Genomic DNA, 26,438 nt, shown 5'->3' on the forward strand with positions numbered 1-26,438 from the left:
TTGTCCTCATGTGCAGTTGCAAACCGTAGTCTGGCTTTTTTATTGCGGTTTTGGAGCAGTGGTTTCTTCCTTGCTGAGCGGCCTTTCAGGTTATGTCGACGTAGGACTCATTTTACTGTGGATATAGATACTTTTGTACTCGTTTCCTCCAGCATCTTCACAAGGTCCTTTGCTGTTGTTCTAGGATTTATTTACACTTTTCGCACCAAAGTACGCTCATCTCTAGGAGACAGAACGCGTCTCCTTGCAGAGCGGAATGACGGCTGCGTGGTCCCATGGTGTTTATACTTGCGTACTATCGTTTGTACAGATGAATGTGGTACCTTCAGGCGTTTGGAAATTGCTCCCAAGGATGAACCAGACTTGTGGAGGTCTAAAAAAATAATTCTGATGTCTTGGCTGATTTATTTTGATTTTCCCATGATGTCAAGCAAAGAGGCACTGAGTTTGAAGGTAAGCCTTGAAATACATCCACAGGTACACCTCCAATTGACTCAAATGATGTCAATCAGCCTATCAGAAGCTTCTAAAGTCATGACATAATTTCATGGAATTTTCCAAGCTGTTTAAAGGCACAGTCAACTTAGTGTATGTAAACTTCTGACCCACTGGAATTGTGATACAGTGAAATAATCTGTAAACAATTGTTGGTAAAATGACTTGTGTCATGCACAAAATAGATTTCCGAACCGACTTGCCAAAACTGTAGTTTGAAATTTGTGGAGTGGTTGAAAAACAAGTTTTAATGACTCCAACGTAAGTGTATGTAAACTTCCGACTTCAACCGTAGATAAGCTAGCCTTTTCTTCGTAAGCCATTCTTGTGATTTTTGTTGAGCACCCCTCCATTGCTTTGTTTGCAAAAGCATGAAGGCCCACCTGAACAGATAAACTAGCCTATTAACACCGTTATGACTGACTAGTGATCATTGCTCTTGCAGTTTGATTGTTTTAACATTCCCTGTTACATTCATGTGTTTTTGTCCAAAATATTGAGAAATTTAAACTGAAACAGTGCATCCCAAATGGGTGGCGGGAGCAAACAATGTACCAGGCCAAGTGTGATTTACAACCTGATAGCAATATTTGTTGGACTACCAAGAAATGTATAATATGAAATGTATCATTCTAATTGATCATTAGAAAACCATTTAGCAATTTTGTTAGCACAGCTGAAAACTGTTGTTCTGATTAAAGAAGCAATAAAACGGGCCTTCTTTAGACAAGTTGAGTATCTGGAGCATCAGCATTTGTGGGTTTGATTACAGGCTCAAAATAGCCAGAAACAAAGACCTTTCTTCTGAAAATCGTCAGTCTATTCTTACAATAGTCATTTACAACATTAACAATGTCTACACTGTATTTCAGATCAATGTCATGTTGTTTTAAAGAACCAAAAAAATGTTTTTCTTTAAAAGGACATTTCTAAATGACCCCAAACTTTTGAATGGTAGTGTATACCTGCACTTTCTATTTGTCTGTTGTCAGTTCATCTTGTCTTAGTTTTTTCCTGTTACTTAAGTTTTTGTTTATAGTCTTCCCGGTTCTGACCCTTCTGCCTGTCCTGAGCATGCCTGCCGTGAAGTACCTGCCCGATTCTCCTGGATTACGAACCTCAGCCTGCCCTCAACCTGCCCTTTGCCTGCCCCGTGTTATAATAAACATTCTGAGATTCAAATTATCCAGCTCCTTTGTCTGCATCTGGGTCTTATCCTGAGCTGTGATAATTTAACTGAATCCATCTAATCTGCCAACAATGCCTTACTCTACATTATGCTATTTTGAGTCAAATAGGACCTATTTTTAAAACCTTGGTTTTGTAGCATAACCTGGGAATTGTATATGTTTTACTGATATTATGATTGTCTGTTTGTTTCATCTGCAAAGTAGTTAAAATGCAGTTCCACTTTAATTAAAATAACCTTTTACAGTGTTCAGATCAAAAATGATGCAAAAAAAAGGTTTATCTGACTGTATAGCCTATCAATCATTTTGTTTTCCGTACTGACATAACCTTGACGTTTGTCAACGACGTGTATAAATGGAAGCATATATATATATATATATATATATATTAAAAAAATATTTTAAGAAAACATGTATTATTTGGCCTTAATGCTATGAGCACATACAAACGCATTGAATAACAGATTCACTACATGGAAAACAGATTGTCCGGCCCAAAAAATTGAAAGAAGGTTTGTTCTGAAGTGTCTATCCTAAACTCAGCAAAAAAAGAAAGATAATTCATAACAATCCAAACAACTTCACAGATCTTCATTGTAAAGGGTTTTAACACGGTTTCCCATGCTTGTTCAATGAACCATAAACAATTAATGAACATGCACCTGTGGAACGGTTGTTAAGACACTAACAGCTTACCGACGGTAGTCAATTCAGGTCACAGTTATGAAAACGTAGGACAATAAAGAGGCCTGTCTACTGACTCTGAAAAACACCAAAAGAAAGATGCCCAGGGTCCCCGCTCATCTGTGTGAATGTGCCTTAACTTCTCTAGGGTAGGGGGCAGCATTCTGAATTTTGGATGAAAAGCATGCCCAAAATAAACTGCCAGCTGCTCGGGCCCAGAAGATATGATATGCATATAACTGGTAGATTTGGAAAGAAAACACTCTAAAGTTTCCAAAACTGTTACAATAGTGTCTGTGAGTATAACAGAACTGATTTGGCAGGCGAAAACCTGAGAAAAATAAATTAATGAACGTGCCTTAGGCATGCTGCAAGGAGGCATGAGGACTGCAGATGTGGCCATAAAATTGCAATAAATTGCTACTGTGAAACACCTAAGACAGCGCTTAAGGAAGACAGGACGGACAGCTGATCGTCCTCGCAGTGCAAACCACGTGTAACAACACCTGCACAGGATCGGTACATCCGAACATCACATCTGCGGGACAAGTATATGATGGAAACAACAACTGCCCGAGTTACACCAGAAACGCACAATCCCTCCATCAGTGCTCAGACTGTCCGCAATGGGCTGAGAGAGGCTAGACTGAGGGCTTGTAGGCCTGTTGTAAGGTAGGTCCTCACCAGACATCACCGGCAACAACGGGCACAAACACACTGTTGCTGGACCAGACAGGACTGGCAAAAAGTCTTCACTGACGAGTCGCGGTTTTGTCTCACCAAGGGTAATGGCCGGATTCACGTTTATCGTCAAATAAATTAGCGTTACACCGGGGCCTGTACTCTGGAGCGGGATCGATTTGGAGGTTGAGAGTCCGTCATGGTCTGGGGCGGTGTGTCACAGCATCATCGGCTGGGCTTGTTGTCATTGCCTGCAATCTCAACGCTGTTCGTTGCAGGGAAGACATCCTCCTCCCTCATGTGGTACCCTTCCTGCAAGCTCATCCTGACATGACCCTCCAGCATGACAATGACACCAGCCATACTGCTCGTTCGGTGCGTGATTTCCTGCAAGACAGGAATGTCAGTGTTCTGCCATGGCCAGCGAAGAGCCCGGATCTCAATCCCATTGAGCACGTCTGGGACCTGTTGGATCGGAGGGTGAGGGCTAGGGCCATTCCCCCCCCAGAAATGTCCGGGAACTTGCAGGTTCCATAGTGGAAGAGTGCGGTAACATCTCACAGCAAGAACTGGCAAATCTGGTGCAGTCCATGAGGAGGAGAGGCACTGCAGTACCCAATGAAGCTGGTGGCCAAACCAGAACCTGACTTTTACTTTGATTTTGACCCCCCTTTGTTCAGGGACACATTATTCCATTTATGTTAGTCACATGTCTGTGGAACTTGTTCAGTTTATGTCTCAGTTGTTGAATCTTGTTATGATCATACAAATATTTACACATGTTAAGTTTGCTGAAAATAAATGCAGTTGACAGTGAGAGGACGTTTCTTTTTTTGCTGAAAACGTTTCTTCTTATATCTGAAAGCTATAAGAAAGATCAGGAAACATTTGTTAGTTTTTTTTTTTTTTTTTACATGTATTTAACCCCATATATTTGTCACTAAACAGCCTCCATATTCTGTTTACTTCCATAATTGTTTTGACTGGTACTGGGGGACTTTCAGACGAGTCTTGTGATGCCTGTGGGCTTCCTAGAACAAAACAACAGACATGTAGGTGTTCGTGAGAGTCACCTTCACACAGAGGGGTCATATTCGTTTTGTAGGCCAAACCGTTCGGACGCTACAGACTATTTTGTGAGAAGACTGATTTTATCAGGATGGTCTGACATACATCGCTCTAGCTCTTTCACCTTTCACTGCAGATGCATCCAATGCAACAAAAAAAAAAATTCTCGAGCTGATGGACTTTTATGGGAATGTTCTTATTATGCTAATTAGATTTCCGCGGGGCACGGACATCGACCTTAGAGGGTTAAGGACAGTAAGCCAGTGATGAATAAGCTCCATTGTTATAAGCTCCATGATTTGTGGTTAATATTCTTCACAATAGACTATTTTCACATAGAGAGCAGAGGTACACCAGTACACCAATCTCTCAAACCCCATTTTTCTATGTCTTATTCAGTGCTAAGAGACTAGGCCTAAAACTGATTGAATCCACATGAGTAACAATGTGTCCAGATTCCACTAGTTAATGGACTTAATCAACAACAAGCATCATGACAAAAACAGCTTTAACTTTAACAGAGAACACGGAGAATAAATAGCTGGATCAAGACGTTGGCAAAGTGTGTGGCAGAATTTGGAAAAGAAGAGGAGACAGTGAGTTGTTTGTGTTTTGGGAAAGAGACAGACCAGGAGAGGGGAGAGGAGAGAGAGAGAGAATCTTGTTTTTCATTCAGAGATTGAAATAGTCTGGCTAAAATTGGCCTTGTGACTGTGACATGGCTGTGTTCCTCTCTACAACGGGAAAGAAAATTCCACGTACATTACAGAGCCATGGAGACACTCATGGCCTAGACAACATAGACCATCAGCAACTGCAACCAAGCATGCTTAGGCCTACTGTATAGCTGTGACTGTAGCTAAAGCTTTCTGACCACAACAAACAACCACACTGAATATGGATACATGGGAGTTTAATCTGGACACAAAATGGACCGTTAGTCCTGTTTTATTGCTACTGTGCATCTGTGTATTTTTGTATTTTCTCTATATTAAGTTATAGAGACATGTGGAGCAGCAGAGGTCAGCATCATGGCATCGGGGAACTTGGGGGATTTCTGAAAATCTGCAAAAGAGCTCCGAGTATGCCAGGAATGATTGGTTGATTAGATCAGGTTAGATTTCTGACCAAAGGGCAGGGCGTGTGCCAAACTGGTGCTTCTTTCTCTGCTATGTTCCTTCCTTTTCTGTCTCTCTCTCTCAAACCCAAACATACACACAAATAAGGCCATATGCACAAAGGCACATGTACAGTACATATGTGGGCACACACGCACACACGCACAACCCAGGCATTCGCAAACACCTGTAGAACATCAATATATCTACGATTAATCATCCTACATGTTACTACCGAAGAATTACAATCATTCAAATGCTTAATGTAAAATATACGTGACATGCAAGTTTAAAAACCAGACATGGCATTTATCATGTTAAATATAACTTTTTATTCATTATGAACACATGGGAACCAGCAGCTAATCCATTTACAATGGGTTACGTAACAAGGACATTTCACATAGAGGAATAAAAACAAGGACTGCATCCAAAATGGCACCCTATTCCCTAAACGATATCATAACCATCATCGATAAAAGACATCCAAAATGGCACCCTATTCCCTAAACGATATCATAACCATCATCGATAAAAGACATCCAAAATGGCACCCTATTCCCTAAACGATATCATAACCATCATCGATAAAAGACATCCAAAATGGCACCCTATTCCCTAAACGATATCATAACCATCATCGATAAAAGACATCCAAAATGGCACCCTATTCCCTAAACGATATCATAACCATCATCGATAAAAGACATCCAAAATGGCACCCTATTCCCTAAACGAGATCATAACCACCATCGATAAAAGACATCCAAAATGGCACCCTATTCCCTAAACGATATCATAACCACCATCGATAAAAGACAGTACTGTGCAGCCGTCTTCATCGACCTGGCCAAGGCTTTCGACTCTGTCAATCACCGCATTCTTATCGGCAGACTTAACGTGAGTCTGGAAGGTGAGTTTACAGTCTAGCCAGACACCTAGGTATTTATAGTTATCCACATATTCTAAGTCGGAACCGTCCAGAGTAGCGATGCTAGTCGGGCGGGTGCGGACAGCGATCGGTTCAAGAGCATGCATTTAGTTTTACTTACATTTAAGAGCAGTTGGAGGCCACTGAAGGAGAGTTGTATGGCATTGAAGCTCGTTTGGAGGTTTGTTAACACAGTGTCCAAGGAAGGGCCAGAGGTATACAGAATGGTGTCGTCTGCGTAGAGGTGGATCAAAGAAACACCAGCAGCAAGAGCGACATCATTGTGGACACCCATAGAGACTGCCAGAGGTCCGGACAACAGGCCCTCCTATTTGACACACTGAACTCTATCAGAGAAGTAGTTGGTGAACCAGGCGAGGCAGCCATTTGAGAAACCAAGGCTGTTGAGTTTGCCAATAAGAATGTTGTGACTGACAGAGTCGAAAGCCTTAGTCAGGTCGATGAATACAGCTGCACAGTAATGTCTCTTATCGATAGCGGTTATGATATCGTTTAGGACCTTGAGCATGGCTGAGATGCACCCATGATCAGCTCTGAAACCAGATTGCATAACGGAGAAGGTACGGTGAGATTCGAACTGGTCGGTAATCTGTTTGTTATCTTGGCTTTCGAAGACCTTAGAAAGGCAGGGTAGAATAGATATAGATTATTTTGTTCACGTTTCCTTCAGCATCTTCACAAGATCCTTTGCTGTTGCTCTGGGATTGATTTGCACTTTTTTCGCACCAAAGTACGTTCATCTCTAGGAGACAGAACACGCCTCCTTCCTGAGCGGTACGACGGCTCCGTGGTCCCATGGTGTTGATATTTGCATACTATTGTTTGTACAGATGAACGTGGTATCTTCAGGCGTTTGGAAATTGATCCCAAGGAAGGACCAGACTTGTGGGGGTCTACATTTTGTTTCTGAGGTCTTGACGGATTTCTTTGGATTTTCCCATGATGTCAAGCAAAGAGGCATTGAGTTTGAAGGTAGGCCTTGAAATACATCCACAGGTACACCTCCTCAGAAGCTTCTAAAGTCATGACATGATTTTCTGGAATTTTCCAAGCTGTTTAAAGGCAGTCAACTTAGTGTATGCAAACTTCTGACACACTGGAATTGTGATACAGTGAAATAATCTGTCTGTAAACAATTGTTGGAAAAATTACTTGTGTCACGCACAAATTAGATGTCCTAACCGACTTGCCAAAACTACAGTTTGTTAACAAGAAATTTGTGAAGTGGTTGAAAAACGAGTTTTAATGACTCCAACCTAAGTGTATGTAAACTTCCGACTTCAACTGTACTTAGCTAGCAAATGCGGCTAGTTAGTTTAGCCTACTGAAACACTGTGCTCAAACAGAGGGATGCTATGTTAGCTAGCTGGCTATGACTTTCCAACACAACACTGGAACTGTTCCAAGTCAACGTAACGTTAAGCTTTTGGTTTTACTAATTTATTGCCACTGGGTCTCGCCGTTGTAACTGCTTACTGATTGTACACTAACATTACTGCACGTTTGTAGCAGGTTTACCGACGTGTTAGTTCTATTAGCTATGCTATTACATTGTAGGCTGTTTGTAGAGGTTTGGCTTGGAAAGGTTCTCTCGCCTGGCCACATACAGCTGATTTGTTGTGCATTGAAGACCGCAAGCAAAGGGAAAAGAAGGAATACAATGTGGCTGTTTTGAAAGGGAACTGTTTACGCGTGATCAGGGGTGTATTCATTCCGATTCTGTTGAAAAACATTTCTTAAAAGCAAACTGAACAAAACGGGGATAAAAAAGACCTGAATTTGTCCAATAGAAACTCTTGTTTGCAACTGTTGGACTAATAATTACATTATTGTTTGTGTAAACTGTGTTATTGGCTAGCTCCTATGATACAACACTCTCCTGACGAGAGAGCACATTTTCTATGCGAAATCGCCTGGCCTCATTAGCTCATTGTATGGATATATCCAAATAAATGTCACTAGAAAACAGCTAAAACAAATGCAAATGCAGCTACTGTTGTTATTCTGTCTGCACTGTTTGATGTGATTGTAAGTTAGCTGTAGTTGGCTAGCTAGCAAGCTAGGGAAAAGAACATTTCCAGCCAGTATGGCAATGGAACATTTAGAAAGCACATCAAATTTGTCTCTCGACCTGTGTTCACCTGCGTTGTATACTTTCATTCATAGGCTAGATTGTAGCAACCTCATGATAGGTATAGGGAAAATTTGAGTATCATGTAGTAGCCTAAACCTATTGCTGTTACATTGAACTGGGTGAATGGATAATGAATGAGTCATCCAATATGCTGTAATAGAAATAAGGCCATGCTCGTTTTAAACGACACTGAACTCCACTTAATCCTGAATGAAATGACTGAGCCATAAGTTAAGGATCAATGAAATCAGATTCCCTCCCTCTTGCAAAGATTGCGTCATCATCCCCTTCATTTGAGGAAGACGACTGATTGAATATTTTATTAATAAATAAAAAAAGTGTTAAAATGTTTTAGTATTAAAATATATCCCATTACACATTTAGAAATGACAATGTATTTTAAACTTCACGCACAGTAACACTTTTGTATGACTTAATAAAATAATTGTATCAATGTGCTTGTGCATTGATAAGTACACCAAAGTTGATAAGTAATAAAATAAAGACAGCACCTCTAAAAGCCTATTTCACACCATAGCCTGCACAAATGAAAATGTGGCACTGATTCGCCCTTGGATAAACGTTTCAACATTGTCTCAATGAAGAGTTTGGCGTTCGACTAGCAATGTGCAACATGCACGCACAGTTACAAACCTGCTAGAGTCAGAGGCAGGCGGACGAGCAATATCCACTGTCATAGTATGGATGAAGCTGGAGCTGGAATGTGAAGCTAACTGAAGCTGGTTAGCTTTAGAAAACCCTGAGTAGATCTAGCTTGCTTTGTAGGATACCTCTCTGGTGTGATCAGACATAGCATGTTGTCTACAATTATATTAGGCTACTAAGTGATAGTGATCCACGGATGATCAGGATTGATTGTTTGCTGATCAACTGGAGTCACGTAGGAATCCAACATGGTATATACTCCATCAGAAGCCTAGATGTGATGTCAAAAAGTGTAAATCCAAGTGGTTGGTTTAGGATCTGCATACTGCATATTGGTAGAGGTAAAGAAACAAAGGTAAGGCATTAAGCAAATCTAAGGTAGGTCAAGACCGTTGCATAAATCCGTCTTGCATGGCGTTTGAACACATCATAAGCACTGTGCATCCCTTTGAGTAACAAATCCATGCAATTAGTAGCTCATTAGATTCAAACCTACTGACTAACCGATTATTCAACCCCAGATCCTAACCTTCACCATTACGAGGATCAAAACAAATCTGACCCTGGACCAGCGGTTACATGGAACTTTGTCCAATTCTGCATATTGGATGAGCAAGATTTAGACCTAACCCAGCAGAACTAAATCCATGACACAGCCAGGGAAGGTCCCATTATCCTCATCCCATCATGCTTATCTCTCCCTACCATCAGAGGCGCTCCAGAGAGTCATATGATGGCCGGGCTAGGTCGAGCAGTGCATCCCGGAGTCTGGACATAGTCCACATCGTCTGCTGACTCCTGCATGGCACAGATAGTCCTGAGACTCATTACCTAGAAACCCACACAGCGTGAGAAGGGAGAGTCAATGCTCTTCATAACATTGCTAGCGCTGACCTGACTCCTATGAGAATCAATGCATCTTACCACAAGTTTAAGTTTTTACCAATTGATTGGCATTTTATGATGTGGGAGGGCATTTTTGTAAAATATTCTAAGGTGTTTGACATATTTTGTTTAATTAACGCCATACAAGTGAGGTGAACCTTCAAGTGAAACAAATGTGAGTGTCAAACCACAATTGTATCATGCAACCTTGCCTTTATGGAATAATATCATGAACTGCCCAGTCAGCTGACTAGTAGACTCCATCTCTACCAGAGAAAAACACACTGGGACATCAGAAATGTGCCAATTATCTGGCATTACACGCCTGGGCTACAGTACAGGTCATGTGATCTGTGGCTCACTACCAGGCATCCCAGTAGAGCTTAGATATATAAAGGCCCTCTATCAGTGTTCACTATCATGCCTACCCACTGGGTACAAACAGGTTGAAAGGACATTGCTTTAACGTCTTGTTAACATTGTAGGATTATCATTGTATCAACATGGAAATCAAAATGGATTTGAAGAATTCAAATGCCTGAAATCAAAGGCCATCACAGGCATCAAGGTTTTAGTTAATTTCACGTTAGTCTAACACGCTTGGTTGACATCATCAGAGGGAGTAAAGAGAACAACAAGTATGTACAGTATGTACTGTATAATGCATTTGACTGATGTGAACCTTGAGGTCAGTCCTAATCCCAGTCTACAGAAAACTGCAATTAAAATGAGAAGTATTAACACGTCTCCTGGAGAGTCGTTTGAACCAACAAAATATCCTGATCTGCACTAATCTACACTATTAATCCACGTGGTCACACAGTGTAAATTCAATGGTGGATATATTCAAAAGTAGCCTTTGTCAGCTGGACCCAACTCTGCTATTCTCTGGGTAGAAAGAATGATTCCCTCAACAAAGTGGAATGATAATCCCTATTCAAAGTTTATGTAATGTCTATAGACTCCGATATATAGTCAAATGTATCAAAAATAATGACATGAAAGGAATAAAGAATAACTGATTGATCCTGCATGGTAAGTAATCTTTAAAGTTGCTGTTCCAAATTACAGAGCAGTAAACCTCTGACATTTCAACCTATCCAGTAACTCAATTAGATTGTTACTAAGATATGACATTGTTAATTCTTAGGCGAGATCAGTCACTGGTAGACAGAATAGCGATGAATAGCAAATATATAGCAATATGCATAATATTTGCATACTACTTCAATATAACATACTGAAATCAAACCAATAATTTGGCAACAAAAAAATAACAAACTTCTTAAATTGAAACATGTAAGAGGCCCCTGCCTTTTGTATGAGTCCAGCTCTTGGTAATTTTTGCTTTAATTTCAACAAAGTAGAGATGTGTTTTTTTGTGAACCAACAAACCTCTATGTTCAAATAAAAGGAAAAACAAAAGGATCAATAATATATCAAATGAAAAGGGGTTTGCCTACCCCAGTCTGTCCTCCTCTTTCTTCCTCAAGTCAAAGTCTCTCTGGACGACTTGAAACACGTGCTGGGCCTCCTCCTCTGTCAGTGTGGAGAGATCCAGCTTCTTCCCTTCACCTGTGGTAGGCATCATGGTCACCTTGGGCGCCCGGGGACCATTCACTGCTTTATATTGGACTGCAAGAAGTGGGTTAGAAAACCAGTTAGATTGCCACCATAGTGCAACAGAAAGATACAGGACAGAAAGATACAGGACAAATGGTTACTCAAAACCATTATAATGTCTCCTGACCCCTCCTGTCTCAGCCTCCAGTATTTATGCTGCAGTAGTTTATGTGTCGGGGGGCTAGGGTCAGTTTGTTATATCTGGAGTACTTCTCCTGTCCTATTCGGTGTCCTGTGTGAATCTAAGTGTGCGTTCTCTAATTCTCTCCTTCTCTCTTTCTCTCTCTCGGAGGACCTGAGCCCTAGGACCATGCCCCAGGACTACCTGACATGATGACTCCTTGCTGTCCCCAGTCCACCTGGCTGTGCTGCTGCTCCAGTTTCAACTGTTCTGCCTTATTATTATTCGACCATGCTGATCATTTATGAACATTTGAACATCTTGGCCATGTTCTGTTATAATCTCCACCCGGCACAGCCAGAAGAGGACTGGCCATCCCACATATGCTCTCTCTAATTCTCTCTTTCTTTCTCTCTCTCGGAGGACCTGAGCCCTAGGACCATGCCCCAGGAATACCTGACATGATGACTCCTTGCTGTCCCCAGTCCACCTGACTGTGCTGCTGCTCCAGTTTCAACTATTCTGCCTTATTATTATTCGACCATGCTGGTCATTTATGAACATTTGAACATCTTGACCATGTTTTGTTATAATCTCCACCCGGCACAGCCAGAAGAGGACTGGCCACCCCACATAGCCTGGTTCCTCTCTAGGTTTCTTCCTAGGTTTTGGCCTTTCTAGGGAGTTTTTCCTAGCCACCGTGCTTCTTCACCTGCATTGCTTGCTGTTTGGGGTTTTAGGCTGGGTTTCTGTACAGCACTTTGAGATATCAGCTGATGTACGAAGGGCTATATAAAATAAATTTGATTGATTATAATACAAAACGACAGTGTCATCAAATATAGAAAAAAAACTACATGGAACAGCAACTCAACGAAGAAAAGCCAAATCCCCTAATAACTACTACATAAAACACTACAGTTGATGTTCTAAAGTCAATGTTTGATATGAATGGAGTAGTGAAGCTATATCAATTTTCGAAGGAAGATAATTGCAAGCTTTGCTTTGCAGCAATTCACTTCTTGTCATGAAAATGTCTGTTTTTATCTTGCAACAAAAGTAATACAAAAGCTTGCAGACAGTGTAACGGACAAAACAACATGAGGGAGGTAGGGAATGCAGTCCACTAAAATATTATGGGTTGTTTGGTTGACCCAACAGCTGGTTTGCAGGCATTGGGTCACTTAGTTGGGTTGTTTTCTTTAAAAAATAGAAAGGTTCCATTGTTGATACTGGGTTATTGGTGCTGGGTTATTGAGATATGACCTAGCGTGTCAGATCAGAAGACTGGTCGTGTAGTTTAGTAGGGGTGTAGCTTTCAGATTATTCTTTTTACCCACCTGTGAGAGTAAATGTCATTCCTGTTCATCTGTTCTGTTGTATAGTTGTCACGTTAAGGTTGAACATTGACATTTTTGTTGTTCTATGAGGCTTACAGAAGTGTACGAGGTTCCTTAAAGCCTATGTAAATCCCATTGTTGGGCTAGATACCACCATATTATAACATGTAATACATTATCTTAAAATTCTAGAAGAATGTGTAAAAAGCTTAAAATTTTAAGGACAAATCACATTTGCTATATGTAAACTTAACATGATGAATGGGAATGACATTTGTGACCCGTTTCAGGAAACTAGGCGTATGTCGCAGGTAACTTCTTCACAGGAGTGCCGTTTGAACGTAAACTTTTTTTACTTTTATCAAAATAAAAAATTTTGGCACAGGAGACACATCCATCCATGATGTATATGTGTAATATAGTCTAGCTAGCTACATTTTCAAATATTACAAATTGACAGAAAGTAGTCATTTCAAGTTAAGGTGTACTGTTAGCTAGCTAACGTTAGCTGGCTGGCTCACTAGCTAACGTTACGTGTATGACCTTATTCTTTGTTTCTCAAAGAAATTAGCTTGACTAAGCTAGCTAATATTGAACCTGGTTGGTTAGCTACCTGCAGATTCATGCAGGGTAGTAACATCATGAGTTGGGATTATGGTTCATTGTTTACCTTCCTAGCTACATGTTTTAACAAAATACTATTGTCTGAGTGTGCCAGTGCGCAGAATTGTGTGTCCATTGCACGCTCTGAACTCTCTGAGAGTGAAATGCTCTGAATTTACCAACAGATAATCGGACAGCACAGTTGCAGTCACCAACACTCTAGATAACATAATAGCCTAACCAGCTCTGCTAGAGCAAGTTCAGTGTGCTGTTCTCTCATTTGTGTCTGGAAGTAGCTAGCAAGTTAGCTTGGGTGATTGACTGCTGTGTGTACAGAACACCCGGATCAACCCTTAAAGAGATGGGTGGGGATAAAGTTTAAGAGATGCTGAATGGGTGTAGACAAAGAAGGGCTCTCCAGTAGTAGTTCCAAAACATTCAAAGACAATTTTCTCAAAAGTGAGTTTACAAGTTTATCAACTTTCAAAGCAAAATTACTTCCCATTGTTCCTCAACTGTTGTGTATGATATAACATTTTGTAGCTCTGAGTAGGGTTGCAAAGGATCAGAAACTGTCCGATAAATTGACTGAATTTTTCCAGAAATGTTCCATGGGCAGTAAAGCCTGGGAATTTAGCTCAAATTCATCAAAAAAGTTAGCTTACAACAGTGAACCATTTTATGTTGGATACACATAAGGCAATTCTAGGTCTTGTGGCATATTTTGGTTAAAATATCCTCCATTCAATGGAATTGCAACCCTCTGCATGCACAGTGCATTCTTCCATCACATGTGCAGTGCACTTTTGCATCACATGTACAGCTGATTCTCAAGATCTTGCACACTAATGAGATGCTGTTGAGCCCACACTACTACACTGTCTGAGCCAAGGACTACATGCTTTTGATTACAATACTGCGTGGGGTGAATATATTTTATAATGCATACATCATTTTTTGTTAGCTAGTAAATAGTTATTTGCAAGAAATTGCAAGATCGAATCCCTGAGCTGAGAAGGTAAAAAAAATGTTGTTCTGCCCCTGAATAAGGCAGTGAACCCACTGTGTCATTGAAAATAAGAATGTTATCTTAACTGACTTGCCAAGCTACAAGATTGAGAGCATCTTGACTGGTTGCATCACTACCTGGTACGGCAATTGCTCGGCCTCCGACCGCAAGGCACTACAGAAGGTAGTGCGTACGACCCAGTACATCGCTGGAGCTAAGCTGCCTGCCATCCAGGACCTCCACACAAGGCAGTGTCAGAGGAAGGCCCTAAAAATTGTCAAAGACCCCAGCCACCCCAGTCATAGACTGTTCTCTCTACTACTGCATGGCAAGTGGTACCGGAGTGCCAAGTCTAGGGCAAAAAGGCTTCTCAACAGTTTTTACCCCCAAGCCATAAGACACCTTAACAGGTAATCAAATGGCTACCTGGACTATTTGCATTGTGTGCCCCCAACACCTCTTTTACGCTGCTGCTACTCTCTGTTTATCATATATGCACAGTCACGTTAACTATACATATACATACTACCTCAATTGGCCCGATCAACCAGTGCTCCCGCACATTGGCTAACCGGGCTATCTGCATTGTGTCCCGCCACCCGCCAACCCCTCTTTACGCTACTGCTACTCTCTGTTCATCATATATGCAGTCACTTTAACCATATCTACATGTACATACTACCTCAATTAGCCTGACTAACCGGTGTTTGGATGTAGCCTTGCTACTTTTCTAGCCTCACCACTGGATATAGCCTCGCTACTGTTTTTCACTGTCTTTTTACTGTTGTTTTTATGTCTTTACCTATTGTTCACCTAATACCTTTTTTGCACTATTGGTTAGAGCCTGTAAGTAAGCATTTTACTCTAAGGTCTCCCTCCACCTGTTGTATTCAGCGCACGTGACAAATAAACTTCGATTTGAGATAAAAAATAAAAAGTAAAATAAAACAGCAAAGTGAGTTTAAATCATTTCTAACTTGTTACCAATTTATGCTAGTTAGTTTCTGCTACCATGTTTTAGCTTGCCTGTTCACCTGTTTCCATACATGTTTAATTTTAAAACATTTATCTTACAAATGAGTTAATTAATCTAACTGCTTAACTATTTATCTGTACATGGAATTGTATTTGGGCTTTTTTACTCATTTTTTTTCAAGTATTTACAGGAAAATGCCACGGGCACTATCTGATGTGTGGAGACATTTCACTGCAGCTAATGTAGAAGAAAAAGCTGTGTACATTTGCAAATACTGTGCCTAATCATATGTGAAGAATGCAACAAATCTGCAGAATCATCTGGCCAAGTGCATAAAGTTCCCTCAGCGCTCATAACATGCAACCTCTGACAAAAGTCCCTCTACTTCTATTCGAGGTGAAAATGATGAGTCAGACACCTTATCGATAGCAACAGCTCATGGTCCTCCTGGAATAAGTAGTTTGTTTTACTCAATGGAGAAATGTAGTCAGAGAAATACTGATGAATGTCTTGCTCGAGCTGTGTATGCAACTGGTTCACCTCTGGTGCTCACAGGAAATGTGTATTGGAAGAGATTTCTGAATGTTCTTTGCCCAGCATACACCCCTCCAACAAGACATGCTTTATCTACTCATTTGCTGGATCCAGAGTTCAACAGAGTTCAAGTGAAGGTCAAGCAAATCATAGAGAAAGCAGACTGTATTGCAATCATCTCTGATGGGTGGTCGAATGTTCGTGGGCAAGGAATAATTAACTACATCATCTTCACCCCTCAACCAGTATTCTACAAGAGCACAGACATGGACAGACACAAGGGACAACAGACACACCAGTCTCTACATTGCAGATGAGCTGAAGGCAGTCATCAATGACCTTGGACCACAGATTTGCACGGGTGATCAACAATGCTGCAAACATGAAGGTGGCTTGTTCCAAAGTGGAGGAGTCCTACCCTCACATCACACCCATTGGCTGTGCTGCTCATGCATCAAATATACTCCTCAAGGACATCATGGCACTGAAAACAATGGATACAGACTACAAGAGAGACAAGAAAATGGTTAGGTAAGTGAAGTCATCAAGTTATAGCAGCAATCTACCTCACCAAGCAAAGTGATAAGAATATGAGCACCACATTGAAGCTGCCCAGCAACATCCATTGGGGTGATGTTGTCATCATGTTTGACAGTCTCCTGGAGGGGAAGGAGTGTCTCCAAGAAATGGCCATATCACAGTTTGCCAATATGGACAGCCTCATCAAGAGGCTCCTCTTGGATGATGTATTTTGGGAGAGTGGTAAGCAGCCTGAAACCTGTAACAGTAGCCATTGCATGGATCGAGGGATACAATGCCATCCTGTCTGATGTTCAGACTCTGCTTGCAGATGTATGAGAATAAATATGTACTGCCCTGCCCACTTTACTGTTGCTCCAAGCAGAGGAAACTGCAGTTCTGAAATACATCAAAAAGCTTTTAGACTTCTGCCTGAAGCCCATACACGCCGCAGCGTACATGTTGGACCCCAAGTATTCTGGCAAGAGCATCCTGTCTGGTGCAGAGATCAACAAGGCCTATGGTGTCATCGCAACCATGTCACGTCACCTTTGCCTAGATGAGGGAAAGGTTCTTGGCAGTCTGGCGAAGTCCATTTCCAAGCAAGGGCTTTGGGATGGAGATGCAACATGGCAGTCGTGCCAATATCTCTCATCAGCCACCTAGTGGAAGGGACTTTGTGGATCTGAGGCTCTTTCCCCTGTTGCCTCCATCATCCTCCAAATCCCAACAACATCAGCCACCCCAGAGCGCAACTGGTCCTTGTTTGGGAACACACACACCAAAGCACGCAACAGGTTGACCAATACCTGGGTTGAAAAATTAGTGGCCACCCGAGAAAATTTAAGGCTTTTTGAGCCTGACAATGAGCCATCCTCAACAAGGTTGGAAAATGACATTGAAGATGAGGCCTCAGAGTCTGATGTTCAAGAGGTGGACATTGAGGAGGTCAAGGGAGAAGACATGGAAGCCTGAGAGGAATACAACCAAAGCATTAGTTTTTAGACTATCATTTTACAGGTGTATGTTGAAAACGTTTTTGGGAGATCCAATGGATCATTGGGGATCCTTCAATATTAATTCGTAACTAAATTGTTTTTAAAATGTCTATTGAAAGGATTCAATCATTTGCAATTCTGTCTACTTATGATAAGGTAAAAGGTTTATGTTTCTGTCTCTATATGATATGGTAAATATATCCAATGCAAAAAACATCTACATTTAAATGGTATTAATATTAATTGCATATATTCCCGTTAATTCCCATATATTCTCGTTAAATCCCACGGAAAGTTTCCCCCTCTGAATATTCCCCAAAATGTCCAACCCTAGCTCTGAGTGTCTACATTTATCCAATGTAAAAAACACAATTTCAGACTTTGCTACATAAGACCGATTTTAGCCGGTCGGTCACATTTACTCTCATGGGTGGCCAATTAGATCTATCTGAAAGCCACACCCCTAATAAGACACTTCTCCTGAAAATAACCTAAGGATTACATTCAAAAAGACATAGCTGCTAGGTCAACCAAGCATGAAAGTAAAAAAACACCCAACTGATGGTTAAATTAACCTATGTTTGAGTAATTCCAACAACCCAACATGTTGGGTTATTCACACAATATTTACCCAGCGCTGGGTTACCAAATAACCAAAATTGGGTGGAGGACTTGGGGGCTCTTTCATTTTTGTCCACTTTGCCTCTATTTTACCTGAAGCAGTTCCTTGGACTGACTAAATGCAAAACAGCCAACGTAAACAAGGTACATAAAATACATATTATCAGGGGAACGTGTCACACTCTAGAATACTGCAACATTAGGCCTACCCATCCTATATTTCCCTTTTCCTCATCATTTGGTGAGGGTTAGATAGCCCCACCGGAAATGTGCACATTTGATATGCTTTGAATGCAATCATATTTATGGTATTCATATTGTGTTGCAATGTTATTCAAATCCATTTGTGAATGACAAATGAAATGTATTCATCTTGAGTTTAATGTTCAGTAGGGAGGTGGGTAGTAGTTTTTTTCATTCAAGCAATCCAACACTTAGTTTACAAGTCTTGCTAAGTTGCCTTCTCCCAATCCAGTGCAGCCTCATGTATTTAAGTGATAATGCCCGGGAAGCCGGTGTTTAGAGGAAATATTGGCATGGGTGTTGTTACATATTAAAATAATGATTGACATACAGTACAAGTCAAACGTTTGGACACACCTACTCATTCAGGGGTTTTTCTCCATTGTAGAATAATAGTGAAGACATCAAAACTATGAAATAACACATATGGAATCATGTAGAAACCAAAAAAGTGCTGTTATATTTTGGATTCTTCAAAGTAGCCAGCCACCCTTTGCCTTGATGACAACTTTGTACACTCTTAGCATTCTCTCAAACAGCTTCATGAGGAATGCTTTTCCAACAGTCTTGAAGTAGTTCCCACATATGCTGAGCACTTGTTGGCTGTTTTTCCTTCACTCTCTGGTCCAACTCATCTCAAACCATGTCAATTGGGTTACACAGCCTGGAGATGTGTTTTGGGTCATTGTCCTGTTGAAAAACATATGATAGTCCCACTAAGCGCAAACCAGATGGGATGGTGAATCGCTGCAGAATGCTGTGGTAGCCATGCTGGTTAAGTGTGCCTTGAATTCCAAATAAATCACAGACAGTGTCACCAGCAAAGCACTCCCACACCATCACACCTCCTCCTTGATGCTTCACAGTGGGAACTACACATCTGTTCACCTACTCTGCGTCTCACAAAAACATGGGGGTTGGATCCAAAAATCTCAAATTTGGACTCATCAGACCCAAGGACAGATTCCCACCGATCTAATGTCTAATTGCTCGAGTTTGTTGGCCCAAGCAAGTCTCTTCTTTTTACTGGTGTCCTTTAGTAGTGGTTTCTTTGCAGACACTCGACCATGAAGGTCTGATTCACGCAGTCTCCTCAGAAAAATTCAGGTTGAGATGTGTTCGTTCTAAATGTTCCATTGCCATGGATGGCTGGCAACGTTATTATCCCTTACTTGCTAGCTAGCCAACTTTGGCTGACACAGTCATGTCAGACAGTGCAGCCATAATAACATCAAAGTAGCTGCATGTGTTTATTTAACCTGGCATAGAACATTTGCTCTCTCACCAGGCCACTGTTCAGAAGAGATAGTCAACTACACAGCTAACACAATCACTTCAAACTGAAGCTGGAATGATAGCAAACTAGCTGCATTTCTTGTTTTTCTATTGGCATTTCATTGTATATATCCATAAAAATGATGCTCATTCATGATTTTGATTGGCTGAGAAAAGCTTGTCTGTCTCATCCTGCCTCCTGACACGTTCATTACCATAGTACAGCTGGAGATCAAATTTCAATATTGAAACAATGTTGCAAATGTCAGCTAGACAGACAACAATGTTATTACAAATCTCCGCTGTTGAAACCCAAATGCTAGTCTAAAAGAAATGTCCTCATGCTTTTTACAGCGTAGCTCTAGAATATGAATTGCCTGGCTGAGCTGATGAGACAGTGGATTGTGCAGTCAGATGGAACAGAGTAAATAGGCATTTCAACATCATAGACTTACAGTGCTAACTTGTGGAGTAAACACCAGCTGCAATGTGGTTTTAACCAATCAGCATCCAGGATTAGACACACCCGTTGTATAACCACACATATCCACTGTATCCCCATGCCGCACCAGTCATATAGTTGGCAGTATTTTTTTATTTCTACCATTAAGGTGGTGATAAATCTCAACAGATTGTGTAAAAAATCTGAGTTTAATAGCAGCGTTCTGGACTTCAGCAGTGTAAGGCCTCCAAGGAATTGGGCAATTCATTTCATCTGAGGAGTGAACAGACAGTAGGCTAATATTATAATAAACTAGTTATTTATAGTATATGTAGGTTTTATTAGGCTAAATAAGCATTTCAGCATTTAAAAACATACAGTGGGGCAAAAAATTATTTAGTCAGCCACCAATTGTGCAAGTTCTCCCACTTAAAAAGATGAGAGAGGCCTGTAATTTTCATCATAGGTACACTTCAACTATGACAGACAAAATGAGAAGAAAAAAAATCCATAAAATCACATTGTAGGACTTTTATTGAATTTATTTGCAAATTATGGTGGAAAATAAGTATTTGGTCAATAACAAAAGTTTCTCTCAATACTTTGTTATATACCCTTTGTTGGAAATGACAGAGGTCAAAAGTTTTCTGTAAGTCTTCACAAGGTTTTCACACACTGTTGCTGGTATGTTGGCCCATTCCTCCATGCAGATCTCCTCTAGAGCAGTGATGTTTTGGGGCTGTTGCTGGGCAACACGGACCTTCAACTCCCTCCAAAGCTTTTCTATGGGGTTGAGATCTGGAGACTGGCTAGGCCACTCCAGGACCTTGAAATGCTTCTTACGAAGCCACTCCTTCGTTGCCCGGGCGGTGTGTTTGGGATCATTGTCATGCTGAAAGACCCAGCCACGTTTAATCTTCAATGCCCTTGCTGATGGAAGGAGGTTTCCACTCAAAATCTCACGATACATGGCCCCATTCATTCTTTCCTTTACACGGATCAGTCGTCCTGGTCCCTTTGCAGAAAAACAGCCCCAAAGCATGATGTTTCCACCCCCATGCTTCACAGTAGATATGGTGTTCTTTGGATGCAACTCAGCATTCTTTGTCCTCCAAACACAACGAGTTTAGTTTTTACCAAAACGTTCTATTTTGGTTTCATCTGACCATATGACATTCTCCAATCTTCTTCTGGATCATCCAAATGCTCTCTAGCAAACTTCAGATGGGCCTGGACATGTACTGGCTTAAGAAGGGGCCAGTGCAGGATTTGAGTCCCTGGCGGCGTAGTGTGTTACTGATGGTAGGCTTTGTTACTTTGGTCCCAGCTCTCTGCAGGTCATTCACTAGGTCCCCCCGTGTGGTTCTGGGATTTTTGCTCACCGTTCTTGTGATCATTTTGACCCCACGGGGTGAGATCTTGCGTGGAGCCCCAGATCGAGGGAGATTATCAGTGGTCTTGTATGTCTTCCATTTTCTAATATTTGCTCCCACAGTTGATTTCTTCAAACCAAGCTGCTTACCTATTGCAGATTCAGTCTTCCCAGTCTGGTGCAGGTCTACAATTGTGTTTCTTGTGTCCTTTGACAGCTCTTTGGTCTTGGTCATAGTGGAGTTTGGAGTGTGACTGTTTGAGGTTGTGGACAGGTGTCTTTTAAACTGATAACAAGTTCAAACAGGTGCAATTAATACAGGTAACGAGTGGAGGACAGAGGAGCCTCCTAAAGAAGAAGTTACAGGTCTGTGAGAGCCAGAAATCTTGACCAAATACTTATTTTCCACCATAATTTGCAAAATTAATTTAAAAATCCTACAATGTGATTTTGGGGATTTTTTTTCTAATTTTGTCTGTCATAGTTGAAGTGTACCTATGATGAAAATTACAGGCCTCTCTCATCTTTTTAAGTGGGAGAACTTGCGCAATTGGTGGCTGACTAAATACTTTTTTACCCCACTGTATATAATTTATAATGGCTTATACATGAAAGACAATGTTCATTTATTTGAATAAATTCAGCGAAAGATGGAATACAGCATTACTTAAGTCTCTAATGAATGTTTGGTATTCTAAACAGTTTTTGTACTTTTTACAGTTTAAGTCTCCTGCACAGTATAATTTCAAGATGATACATGCATAGCCATGTGTAGCTGTCAGAAGCATCACGACAGATCCGGGTTAGATCCCGGGCTGTATCACAACCGTCCATGATCGGGATTCCCATAGGGCGGTCCACAATTGTCCCAACGTCGTCCGGGTTAGGGGAGGGTTTAGCAGGGGGGGGCTTTACTTGGCTCATTGCGCTCTAGCGACTCCTTGTGGCAGGCTGCAGCGCCTGCAGGCTGACCTCCGCCATCAGTTGAATGGTGTTTCCTCCACCATATTGGTGCTGCTGTCTTCAAGGTAAAGCGAGCGGTGTAAAGAAGCACGGTTTGGGCATGTTTCGGATGCTGGCCTTCTAGGCAGATTTGCAAAGAAAAAGCCATATCTCAGACTGGCCTATAAAAATAAAAGATTAAGATGGGCAAAAGAACACAGACATGAGACTAAGGAACTCTGCCTAGAAGCCAGCATCCCGGAGTCGCCTCTTCACTGTTGATGTTGAGACTGGTGTTTGCGGTTACTATTTAATGAAGCTGCAAGTTAAGGACTTGAGGCATCTGTTTCTCAAACTAGATACTAATGTACTTGTCCTCTTGCTCAGTTGTGCACCGGGGCCTCCCACTCCTCTCTCTATTCTGGTTAGAGCCAGTATGCTCTGTTCTGTCAAGGGATTAGTACACAGCGTTTTACGAGATCTTCAGTTTCTTGGCAATTTCTCACATGGAATAGCCTTCATTTCTCAGAACAAGAATAGCCTAATGAGTTTCAAAAGAATGTCTTTGTTTCTGGCAATTTTGAGACTGTAATAAACTAGTCTGAAGGCCAGTTTTATTGCTTCTTTAATCAGAACAAAAGTTTTTAGCTGTGCTAACATAATTGCAAAAGGGTTTTCTAATGATCGATTAGCCTTTTAAAATGATCAAATTTGATTAGCTAACACAACGTGCCATTGGAACACTGGAGTGATGGTTGCTGATAATGGGCCTCTATATTCCATCAAAAATCAGTCGTTTCCTGCTACAATAGTCATTTACAACGTTAATAATGTCTACACTGTATTTCTGATCAATTTGATGTTATTTTAATGGACAAAAAATATGCTTTTCTTTCAAAAACAAGGACATTTCTAAGTGCCCACAAACTTTTGAACGGTAGTGTATGTCTAAAATACAAATCTGGATTCAGAAGTTGTCAGGATATGGTACAAATTCACAAAACTCTAAATATGCATTGGAAAGGGGCTGTATTCTCCGGAATATCGTAACTGTGTCATGAAAAGATTTCCCCTGATATGGACCCTTTTCTCCCAGTGCTGATTTAACCAAAGAGGCACCAATTGCATCATGACTTTTACTGCAGTAATCTTTTAAGTTACCATTTACATCCATCACCATTACATCAGGTGGATGAAACTGAAGCAGAGAAGGACAATAAATGTCCTTTAAAGATGCACTATGCAGAAATCACTCCGCCATTTCCTGGTTGCTAAAATTAGAAACGTTTATGTGACAAAACAAGCAAGTATAGTGTAGATAATCAAACAAAACATTGTCACGTGCCGAATACAACAGGTATTAGTCCTTACCGTGAAATGCTCACTTACAAGCCCTTAGCCAACAGTGCAGTTCAAGAAAGAGTTAACTTCACTAGGGTAGGGGGCAGCATTCGGAATTAAACTGCCTGCTACTCAGGCCCAGAAGATAGGATATGCAGATAATTAGTAGAGTTGGATAGAAAACACTCTAAAGTTTCCAACACTGTTAAAATATTGTCTGTGAGTATAACAGAACTGATACGGCAGGCGAAAACCTGAGGAAAATCCAACCAGGAAGTACTATTATTTTGAAAGGCTGTTTTTCCATTGAAAGCCTATCCAACATACAAAGACGTAGGACCCAGTTCATGAGCTTTATGGCTTCCTCAACATGTGACCAGTCTTTAGGCAATGTTTCAGGCTTTTACTCTGTAAAATGAGGGAGATACAGCACTTTCAATCAGTGGCCAGTGGAAATATCCATTAATCAGCCATGAGCCTGATCCGGAACGCGCCTTTCTTGTTTCTCCTTTCCTATTGACAAAGCTTTTGTCCGGTTGAAATATTATTGATTATTTATGACAAAAACAACCGGAGGCTTGATTTTAAACATCGTTTGGCATGTTTCTACTAACTTTTATTGTAATTTTTAAAAACTTTTCGCCTTCTACATTCGGATTACTGGACAAAACGCACCAACAAAGCTGAAGATCAAGATGAAGATCAAAGGTAAGTGATTAATTTGAATGCTATTTCGGACTTTTGTGACACTCTCCTTGGTTGGAAAATGGCTGTATGGATTTCTGTGGCTTGGTGCTGACCTAAAATAATCGCAAAGTGTGCTTTCGCCGTAAAGCATTTTTCAAATCTGACACAGCGATTGCATTAAAGAGAAGTTTATCTGTATTCGTATGTTTAACACTTTTATCAATGTTTATGATCAGTATTTCTGTTATTTAATGTGGCTCTCTGCACTTTCACTGGATGTTTGTTTTACACAATGCATTTCTGAACATAAAACACACCAATATCAAACGAGGTTTTTGGACATAAAGATGAACTTTATCGAACAAAACACACATTTATTGTGTAACATGAAGTCATGTGAGTGCCATCTTATGAAGATCATCGAAGGTTAGTGATTAATTTAATCGCTATTTCTGACTTTTATGAGCCCTCTCCTTGGCTGGAAAATGGCTGTTTGGTTTTCTGTGACTAGGTGCTGACCTAACATAATCGTTTGGTGTGCTTTCGCCGTAAAGACTATTTGAAATGTGGCTGGATTTACAAGTGGCTGGATTTACAAGAAGTGTATCTTTAAAATGATGTAAAATACTTGTATGTTTGAGGAATTTTAATTATGGGATTTCTGTTGTTTTGAATTTGGCGCCCTGCAATTTCACTGGCTGTTGTCGAGGTGGGACGCTAGCGTCCCAGATGTACCAGAGAGAAAAATATTTACCAAATAAAGAAAAGTAAAAAATAATTAAAAAGCAACACAATAAAATGACAATAATGAGGCTATATACAGGGGGTACCGGTACCTAGTGAATGTGTGGGGGTACAGGTTAGTCGAGGTAATTTGTACATGTAGGTAGGGGTGAAATGACTATGCATAGATAATAAACAGAGAGTAGCAGCAGTGTAATAGCAAATATAGGGGAGGGTCAATGCAAATAGTAGGGGTGGCCATTTGATTAATTGTTCAGCAGTCTTATGGCTAGACTTGGCGCTCCGGTAACGCTTGCAGTGCGGTAGCAGAGAGAACAGTCTATGACTTGGGTGACTGAAGCTTGGCCCCAATGATGTACTGGGCTGTACTACCCACTGTAGCTCCTTACGGTCAGATGCCGCACAGTTGCCATACCAGGTGGTGATGCAACCGGTCAGGATGATCTCGATTGTGCAGCTGTAGAACTTTTTGAGGATCTGAGGATCCATGCCAAATCTTTTCAGTCTCCTACGGGGGAAAAGGTGTTGTCGTGCCCTCTTCACAAATGTCTTGGTGTGTTTAGACCATGATAGTTCGTTGGTGATGTGGACACCATAGAACTTGAAACTCTCGGCCCGCTCCACTACAGCCACGTCAACGTTAATGGGGGCCTGTTCGGCCCGCCTTTTCCTGTAGTCCACAAACATTTTCTTTGTCTTGCTCACATTGAGGGAGAGGTTGTTGTCCTGGCACCACACTGCCAGGTCTCTGACCTCCCTATAGGCTGTCTCATCATTGTCGGTGATCAGGCCTACCCTAGTTGTGTTGTCAACTAACTTAATGACGGTGTTGGGAGTTGTGTTTTGCCACGCAGTCATGGGTGAAGAGGGAGTACAGGAGGGGACTAAGCATGCACTCCTGAGGGGCCCCAGTGTGGAGGATCAGCGTGGCGGATGTGTTGGTGCCTATATCCTTACCACCTGGGGGGCGCCAGTCAGGAAGTTCGGAATCCAGTTGCAGAGGGAGGTGTTTAGTCCCAAGTTTCTTAGCTTAGTGAGGAGCTTTGTGGGCACTATGGTGTTGAACGTTGACCTGTAATCAATGAACAGCATTCTCACATAGGTGTTTATTTTGTCCAGGTGGGAAAGGGCAGTGTGGAATAAGATTGAGATTGCGTCATCTGTGGATCTGTTGG

The 26,438-nt window shown here is 41.2% G+C and overlaps 1 protein-coding gene across 4 annotated transcripts in view; it reads right to left on the reverse strand.

Moving 5' to 3' along the window:
* Positions 1-26,438, reverse strand: part of LOC110501274 (melanophilin) — a 122,536-nt gene that overhangs the window by 91,672 nt on the left and 4,426 nt on the right. For all 4 annotated transcript variants that reach the window (XM_021578696.3, XM_090215239.1, XM_021578697.3 and 1 more), the window contains exon 2: positions 11,337-11,508. In XM_021578696.3, the coding sequence (XP_021434371.2) occupies positions 11,337-11,464 (128 nt within the window). In that variant the 5' untranslated portion in view covers positions 11,465-11,508. The remainder of the gene's footprint in view (positions 1-11,336; positions 11,509-26,438) is intronic.

The sequence above is a fragment of the Oncorhynchus mykiss genome, chromosome 22 (genome assembly GCF_057628025.1).
Source record: "Oncorhynchus mykiss isolate SJ-2025 chromosome 22, ASM5762802v1, whole genome shotgun sequence".
Lineage (NCBI taxonomy): Eukaryota > Metazoa > Chordata > Actinopteri > Salmoniformes > Salmonidae > Oncorhynchus > Oncorhynchus mykiss.